Here is a 10,000-nt window from a genome sequence, read left to right on the forward strand (position 1 = left end):
TATATATGCATACATATATGTATATATACATACATACATGTGTATATATATACATACATGATATAATATACACATATATGTATATATATCATATATATACATATATGTGTATACATGTATGTATATATACACATATGTATATATATTTATATATACATACATATATGTATATATATACATATATGTGTATACACTGTATATATGTATGTATGTATACATGTATGTCTATATACATATATATGTATATATATAAGTATGTGTATATATAAATATACATGTATACACGTGTATATATATACATATACTTACATATAAGTTTATATACATATACTTATATATACATATATGTGTATATATATATTTGAAGAAAAATAGCAGGCTGCCAATAACTGCAATATTTGAGAGTTAAAGATAAATAACACTCATTAAGTTCATCAGCCATGTTTTTATTTTTATCAAAACCAGAATTTAAACGCGTTGAACTCCGAACATATTGTTTATAACCCCACAACAATTCCGAACTCTAAATCGTCCGAGCTGCAGAGTCTCGTGTCTACAAAGTCAAATAAGCGGCGGGGGGGGGGGGGGGGGGGTCTATTTGGAGCTGGGTCGGGAAAAAAACAACATTTGTGGCAAATGTGGCTGTGGGCGACCTCCTGACATGGCTGCCTTTTGACTCTGTGAATGTTGCTACTGAACATTTGTGACGAGCAGCAACTGTACCATGACTGCTGGTTGAAAAGCCGAGTGTATGTGTCACATAAAGGAGAGGTGGATGACAAAGCGTGAATTAGCCCTTGTAGTGGAGCGTGTCTGCCAGCTACATGTTGATATTTGCAAGGAAAGGTGGCGTGTCAGCGGACCACTCGCACATTCTGGTATGGCTTTGTCTCCGAGATGGCGTCTTTGGGGCGCACGGGGAGGGAGGCGGGGCTACGTTTACACGCTTTCGTCGCTCCGACCCTTCGCCCCCGCCCTTCTGGCCTCGGACAAGGACCGACCGGCGGCGTCCTGAGGGGGGGGGGGCGCCCGGATGGCGTCCCTGGGTTTGAGTTCCCGCGTCACTTCTTGTGGAAGTAGATGGTGTGTGTGAGGCCCGACTCCACCTTGGGGATCTGGTCGCTGATGATCTCCACCAGCATGTCGGGGAACTCCACCTTCAAGGCCTGCGACTCTCGGAAGGTGTAGAAGCAGAAGTCCAACAGGTTCCCCACCAGCTGCCGCAAACACAAGCACAAGGTCAGCTCCGCCTCTTTTATATGCGATACAGAGCAGGAGGCACTACTTTTCACGCTCGGTCGCAGACTAAGTCGGACTGCCTCGGAGTAATGTTAGGAATTTCCAAGAAGAAAACGCTCAAAAGTACAGTAAGGTTCCACTATTCAAAATGTGCTAGCTCGATGCTAATTTACATTGAATTTGTCATAGTCATGCTACAGGTTAGCATTAGCAATTTCGCATGGCAATTTTTTTATCAAGCAACAACAACAAAAACTCAGCAAAATGGCAAAGATTACTCCCTGACTAGGCAGCATAGAGTAGTCCATACACTAAAGCCAGCTCACATATTGGAAGTCGACTGTATAAAACTTGCAAATGACACTCAAAAATGAACAATAAAACACTGAATATTAACAACATATGAAATCACTCCTCTTTTACGCAGGATTTACAATATTAACTATGAACAATAAAACACTGAATATTAACAACATATGAACATCACTCTTTTATGTGGGATTTACAATATTAACTATTAATAAAACACTGAATATTAACAACATATGAAATCACTCCTCTTTTACGCGGGATTTACAATATTAACTATGAACAATAAAACACTGAATATTAACAACATATGAAATCACTCCTCTTTTACGTGGGATTTACAATATTAACTATGAACAATAAAACACTGAAAATTAACAACATATGAACATAGCTCCTCTTTTACGTGGGATTTACAATATTAACTATAAAACACTGAATATTAACAACATATGAACATCGCTCCTCTTTTATGTGGGATTTACAATATTAACTATGAACGATAAAACACGTAGGATTTACATTAGCTATGAACAATAAAACACTGAATATTAACAACATACGAACATCACTCCTCTTTTACGCGGGGACTTACAATATTAACTATGAACAATAAAACACTGAATATAAACAACATGAACATCACTCCTCTTTTTTACGTGGGATTTACAATATTAACTATGAACAATAAAACACTGAATATTACCAACATATGAACATCACTCTTTTACACGGGATTTACAATATTAACTATTAACAATAAAACACTGAATATTAACAACATATGAACGTCACTCCTCTTTTTTACGTGGGATTTACAATATTAACTATGAACGATAAAACACTGAATATTAACAACATATGAACATCGCTCCTCTTTTACGTGGGATTTACAATATTAACTATGAACAATAAAACACTGAATATTAACAACATATGAACATCGCTCCTCTTTTACGTGGGATTTACAATATTAACTATGAACAATAAAACACTGAATATTAACAACGTATGAACATCGCTACTCTTTTACGTGGGATTTACAATATTAACTATGAACAATAAAACACTGAATATTAACAACATATGAACATCGCTCCTCTTTTACGTGGGATTTACAATATTAACTATGAACAATAAAACACTGAATATTAACAACATATGAACATCGCTCCTCTTTTACGTGGGATTTACAATATTAACTATGAACAATAAAACACTGAATATTAACAACATATGAACATCGCTCCTCTTTTACGTGGGATTTACAATATTAACTATGAACAATAAAACACTGAATATTAACAACATATGAACATCGCTCCTCTTTTACGTGGGACTTACAATATTAACTATGAACAATAAAACACTGAATATTAACAACATATGAACATCGCTCCTCTTTTACGTGGGATTTACAATATTAACTATGAACAATAAAACACAATGACACTACACACGGGTGGTGGTCACTTACATGATGCATGGCGTCTAGCAGCTTGGTGAGCTGGAAGAAGCGCTGCCAGGTTTGGCCCGAGTTGTTGGTCGCTTTCCCCACGGAACGCCGGAGCTCTTTGATGTAATTGACTCGCATCTCTTCGAACGCCGCCTGGTTCTTCAGACCCTCTTTGGGAACTAGAGGGGGGGGGGGGGGGGAATCAGATTTCACAGTCAATGATGCAGCTTTCTTACTTACAATGACATCAGTCAGATTTATTGGTATGTTCAACACACAAAACATTAACATGACAACGTAGGAAAAGTTAGCATACACCTTAGGTAGCGGCGAGTGTCAAAATCCACGATTTTTAGGTGTAAACAGATAAAATTAGCCAAAATGTTAGCATGCTAACATTAGCATCCTAACATAGAAGTTGACATACTTCTAGGATGGCGTTAAGTATCGAAATCCATGTTTTTTAGGGTTGAACATACAGTAGTTGAAGTGTTAGCATTAAAAATTAACATGCTAACTTTAGCATGATGACATATAAAAAGTTAGCATACTTCTAAGATGGCGGCAAGTATCAAAATCCAAGATTTTTAAGGTTAAACATACAAAAGTAGCTAAAATGCTAGCATTGAACATAAACATGCTAACATAAACATGCTAACATAGAAGTTAGCATAAATCTAAGACGGCGCCAAGTATGAAAATCCATGATTTTTAAGGTTAAACATACAACAGTAGCTAGACAGCTAGACTTAAGAAATTATTTATATTATTCACATGTGAATAATGCTGCATAATAGAATGTATTTATTTATAATTCACACATGAATAATGCTGTATAATAGACTGTATTATATTATCCACATGTGAATAATGTTGTATAATAGACTGTATTTATATTATTCACATGTGAATAATGCTGTATAATATAATAGACTGTATTTATATTATTCACATGTGAATAATGCTGTATAATAGACTGTATTTGTTATTCACGTGTGAATAATGCTGTATAATAGACTGTATTTATATTATTCACATGTGAATAATGCTGTATAATAGACTGTATTTATATTATTCACATGTGAATAATGTTGTATAATAGACTGTATTTATATTATTCACATGTGAATAATGCTGCATAATAGAATGTATTTATTTATAATTCACACATGAATAATGCTGTATAATAGACTGTATTTATATTATCCACATGTGAATAATGTTGTATAATAGACTGTATTTATATTATTCACATGTGAATAATGCTGTATAATATAATAGACTGTATTTATATTATTCACATGTGAATAATGCTGTATAATAGACTGTATTTGTTATTCACGTGTGAATAATGCTGTATAATAGACTGTATTTATATTATTCACATGTGAATAATGCTGTATAATAGACTGTATTTATATTATTCACATGTGAATAATGTTGTATAATAGACTGTATTTATATTATTCACATGTGAATAATGCTGTATAATAGACTGTATTTGTTATTCGCATGTGAATAATGCTGTATAATATAATAGACTGTATTTATATTATTCACATGTGAATAATGCTGTATAATAGACTGTATTTATATTATTCACATGTGAATAATGCTGTATAATAGACTGTATTTATACTATTCACATGTGAATAATGCTGTATAATAGACTGTATTTATATTATTCACATGTGAATAATGCTGTATAATAGACTGTATTTATATTATTCACATGTGAATAATGCTGTATAATAGACTGTATTTATATTATTCGCATGTGAATAATGCTGTATAATAGACTGTATTTATATTATTCACATGTGAATAATGCTGTATAATAGACTGTATTTATATTATTCACATGTGAATAATGCTGTATAATAGACTGTATTTATATTATTCACATGTGAATAATGCTGTATAATAGACTGTATTTGTTATTCGCATGTGAATAATGCTGTATAATAGACTGTATTTATATTATTCACATGTGAATAATGCTGTATAATAGACTGTATTTATATTATTCACATGTGAATAATGCTGTATAATAGACTGTATTTGTTATTCACGTGTGAATAATGCTGTATAATAGACCGTATTTGTTATTCGCATGTGAATAATGCTGTATAATAGACTGTATTTATATTATTCACATGTGAATAATGCTGTATAATAGACTGTATTTATATTATTCACATGTAAAAAATACCTAAGGGTTTATTGTGAGCGAACTGTGGTGCTGAATTTCCCCCAGGGATCAATAAAGTACTTTCTATTCTATTCTATTCCTACATTGTTTCTTTTGGAGAAATGTGCTTCAATATACAAACTTTCCCATTTAAGAACCCTGTACTAGACATTCCACTCTATTACTTTTCATGTCCTTTTTTTTTCTCATTAAAGAAGTTCATCCATGTTCTTTTGTTTTGTTTCAGGATGAAACACAGACAGGTGTCAGTAGACTTAGAATAAGTTTGTAGCAAAGTTCCAACACGTCCTCTGACAGACTGCGTGCACGCTCAAGCAGAAAGTGGCAACGTGTTGACATCTTTCACAGCCAGCGACTAATGAAGAGTTCATCTACACGGAAGGAAATGTTCTCCTGTGGCCACCAAAGTGTCAGTGACGCATCCAACACGCTACCTTTGTCTACTCTTTCATCACTTCCTGTCTGCATGCATTCTGCCAATAGCTGCAAAGTTGTACAGCAGGGGTGGCCAGATCATTATTAAGAAAAAACGACCGACAGGAAGGCGAGAAACAATTTTTATTTCAACAGACTCTGGCGCCGTACCTGTCGTCAAAACTCCAAAGACCGACAGCACAGTTGCACAATAAAAGCCCTGCTTCATCCTGCCTGCGCTCACAAAATAAGAGTCTCAGAAAGCTGGCGTGCACAAGCTAGCAAGCTACGGAGTTTGCCGACCATATGTATTTCTTGTAAGGTGTATACAAAGGAGTACGGAAGCTGGACAAATAAGATGCCAAAAACCAACCACTTTCATGTGGTATTGGACAGAAAGGAGGACTTTTTTTCTCCTCCATTTGAAAATGCAGACGTTATCAGCACCACTGTCTGATTCCAATCAATGCAAGTCATCAGAATCAGGTAATACACCAACTTATATTCTTGTCTTCATGAAAGAAAGGAATCTATATGTGTTAAACATGCATGTATTATCATTAAACACCTTTAACTTGTTAACAATATGTGTTAAACATGCTTGCATTATCTTTAAACACCTTTCACTTGTTAACAATATTAACTATATGTATTAAACATGCTTGTATTATCTTTAAACACCTTTAACTTGTTAACAATATTAACTATGTGTTAAACATGCTTGCATTATCTTTAAACACCTTTAACTTGTTAACAATATTAACTATATGTGTTAAACATGCTTGTATTATCTTTAAACACCTTTAACTTGTTAACAATATTAACTATATGTGTTAAACATGCTTGCATTATCTTTAAACACTTTTAACTTGTTAACAATATTAACTATATGTGTTAAACATGCTTGTATTATCTTTAAACACCTTTAACTTGTTAACAATATTAACTATGTGTTAAACATGCTTGCATTATCTTTAAACACCTTTAACTTGTTAACAATATTAACTATATGTATTAAAGATTCTTGTATTATCATTAAACACCTTTAATTTATTAACAATATTAACTATGTGTTAAACATGCTTGTATTATCTTTAAACACCTTTAACTTGTTAACAATATTAACTATATGTGTTAAACATGCTTGCGTTATCTTTAAACACCTTTAACTTGTTAACAATATTAACTATATGTGTTAAATATGCTTGCATTATCTTTAAACACCTTTAACTTGTTAACAATATTAACTATGTGTTAAACATGCTTGTATTATCTTTAAACACCTTTAACTTGTTAACAATATTAACTATATGTGTTAAACATACTTGCATTATCTTTAAACACTTTTAACTTGTTAACAATATTAACTATATGTGTTAAACATGCTTGCATTATCTTTAAACACCTTTAACTTGTTAACAATATGTGTTAAACATGCTTGTATTATCTTTAAACACCTTTAACTTGTTAACAATATTAACTATGTGTTAAACATGCTTGCATTATCTTTAAACACCTTTAACTTGTTAACAATATTAACTATATGTGTTAAACATGCTTGTATTATCTTTAAACACCTTTAACTTGTTAACAATATTAACTATATGTGTTAAACATGCTTGCATTATCTTTAAACACTTTTAACTTGTTAACAATATTAACTATATGTGTTAAACATGCTTGCATTATCTTTAAACACCTTTAACTTGTTAACAATATTAACTATATGTGTTAAACATGCTTGTATTATCTTTAAACACCTTTAACTTGTTAACAATATTAACTATGTATTAAACATTCTTGTATTATCATTAAACACCTTTAATTTATTAACAATATTAACTATATGTGTTAAACATGCTTGTATTATCTTTAAACACCTTTAACTTGTTAACAATATTAACTATATGTGTTAAACATGCTTGCGTTATCTTTAAACACCTTTAACTTGTTAACAATATTAACTATATGTGTTAAATATGCTTGTATTATCTTTAAACACCTTTAACTTGTTAACAATATTAACTATATGTGTTAAACATGCTTGTATTATCTTTAAACACCTTTAACTTGTTAACAATATTAACTATATGTGTTAAACATGCTTGCATTATCTTTAAACACTTTTAACTTGTTAACAATATTAACTATATGTGTTAAACATGCTTGCATTATCTTTAAACACCTTTAACTTGTTAACAATATTAACTATATGTGTTAAACATGCTTGCATTATCTTTAAACACCTTTAACTTGTTAACAATATTAACTACATGTGTTAAACATTCTTGTATTATCATTAAACACCTTTAACTTGTTAACAATATTAACTATATGTGTTAAACATGCTTGCATTATCTTTAAACACCTTTAACTTAACAATATTAACTACATGTGTTAAACATTCTTGTATTATCATTAAACACCTTTAATTTGTTAACAATATTAACTATATGTGTTAAACATGCTTGTATTATCATTAAACACCTTTAACTTGTTAACAAAAACATATATTTCATAAATAAGTAAATATAAATTATATATATGAATGAGGTAGATCCCCGCGACTTGATCAATTGAAAAGTAGCTCGCTTGCAGAAAAAGTGTGAGCACCCCTGCTCTAAAGAGTTCCTGTCTTCACAATAAAAGCGCTGCTCCATCCTGCCTGCGCTAACAAAGTAAGAGTTTCGGAAAGCTGGCGCAAGCAAGCTACGGAGTTTGCTGTCAAAACTACAGACCGACTGCGCGGTTCCTCTCTTCACAATAAAAGCGCTGCTCCATCCTGCCTGCACTAACACAATAAAAGTCTCAGAGAGCTAGCAAGCTACAGAGTTTGCTGTCAAAACTACAGACCGACTGCGCGGTTCCTCTCTTCACAATAAAAGCGCTGCTCCATCCTGCCTGCGCTAACAAAATAAGAGTCTCGGAAAGGAGGACTTTTTTTCTCCTCCGTTTGAAAATGTGGAGGTTATCATCACTACTGTCTGATTCCAATCAATGCAAGTCATCACAATCATACCAACTTATATTCTTGTCTTCATGAAAGAAAGCAATGTTAAACATGCTTGTATTACTATGAAACACCTTCAACTTGTTCACCTCTCTTTCATAAATAAATCAATGTAAGTGATAAATATGACTGAGGTAGTGTGTGTGTGTGTGTGTGAGAGAGTGAAAGTAAGTCTTACTTGTGCTGAGGAGCAGCAGCACCTTCATGGACAGGAACTCATCGTAGGTGAGCTGCAGTCGAACAAACTCCTGGCTCACCTGTCTCATACCCAGACACAGGTGGTACATGGCCGACTGCTGCATGCGCTCCCTGCAAAGTCCACATGCAGGATTAGTTCTTTGGCTTTTAACATGAAAAAATAATTTAAAAAAAATAAATATTATATATATATATATATATATATATATATATATATATATATATATATATATATATATATATATATATATATATATATATATATATATATATATATATACATGTATATATATATATATATATACGTATATATATATATATAAATATATGTATATATATATATATATATATATATATATATACGTATATATATATATACGTATATATATATATATACGTATATATATATATACGTATATATATATATATGTATATATATATATATATATATATATATATACGTATATATATATATATGTATATATATATATATATATATACATATATATATGTATATATATATATATACGTATATATATATATAAATATATGTATATATATATATATATATATATATATATATATACGTATATATATATATATACGTATATATATATACGTATATATATATATACGTATATATATATATACACGTATATATATATATATGTATATATATATATATATATATATATATATATATATATACGTATATATATATACGTATATATATATATACGTATATATATATATACGTATATATATATACGTATATATATATATATACGTATATATATATATACGTATATATATATACGTATATATATATATATATATACGTATATATATATATATACGTATATATATATATACGTATATATATATATATATACGTATATATATATATATATATATATATATATATATATATATATATATATATATATATATATATATATATATATATATATATGTATATGTATATATATATACTGTATATATATATATATACACTACCGTTCAAAAGTTTGGGGTCACCCAAACAATTTTGTGGAATAGCCTTCATTTCTAAGAACAAGAATAGACTGTCGAGTTTCCGATGAAAGTTCTCTTTTTCTGGCCATTTTGAGCGTTTAATTGACCCCACAAATGTGATGCTCCA

At 30.8% G+C, this 10,000-nt stretch overlaps 1 protein-coding gene across 4 annotated transcripts in view; it reads right to left on the reverse strand.

Annotated features, from left to right (window-relative positions):
• Nucleotides 1–381: 381 nt before the first annotated feature.
• Nucleotides 382–10,000, reverse strand: part of LOC133639217 (mineralocorticoid receptor-like) — a 261,889-nt gene continuing 252,270 nt past the window's right edge. For all 4 annotated transcript variants that reach the window (XM_062032371.1, XM_062032374.1, XM_062032373.1 and 1 more), the window contains 3 exons: nt 8,819–8,949; nt 3,026–3,183; nt 382–1,217 (listed from right to left, as the gene is read on the reverse strand). In XM_062032371.1, coding sequence (XP_061888355.1) covers nt 1,062–1,217; nt 3,026–3,183; nt 8,819–8,949 — 445 coding nt within the window. In that variant the 3' untranslated portion in view covers nt 382–1,061. The remainder of the gene's footprint in view (nt 1,218–3,025; nt 3,184–8,818; nt 8,950–10,000) is intronic.

This window comes from Entelurus aequoreus, linkage group LG22 (genome assembly GCF_033978785.1).
Source record: "Entelurus aequoreus isolate RoL-2023_Sb linkage group LG22, RoL_Eaeq_v1.1, whole genome shotgun sequence".
Taxonomy (NCBI): Eukaryota; Metazoa; Chordata; class Actinopteri; order Syngnathiformes; family Syngnathidae; genus Entelurus; species Entelurus aequoreus.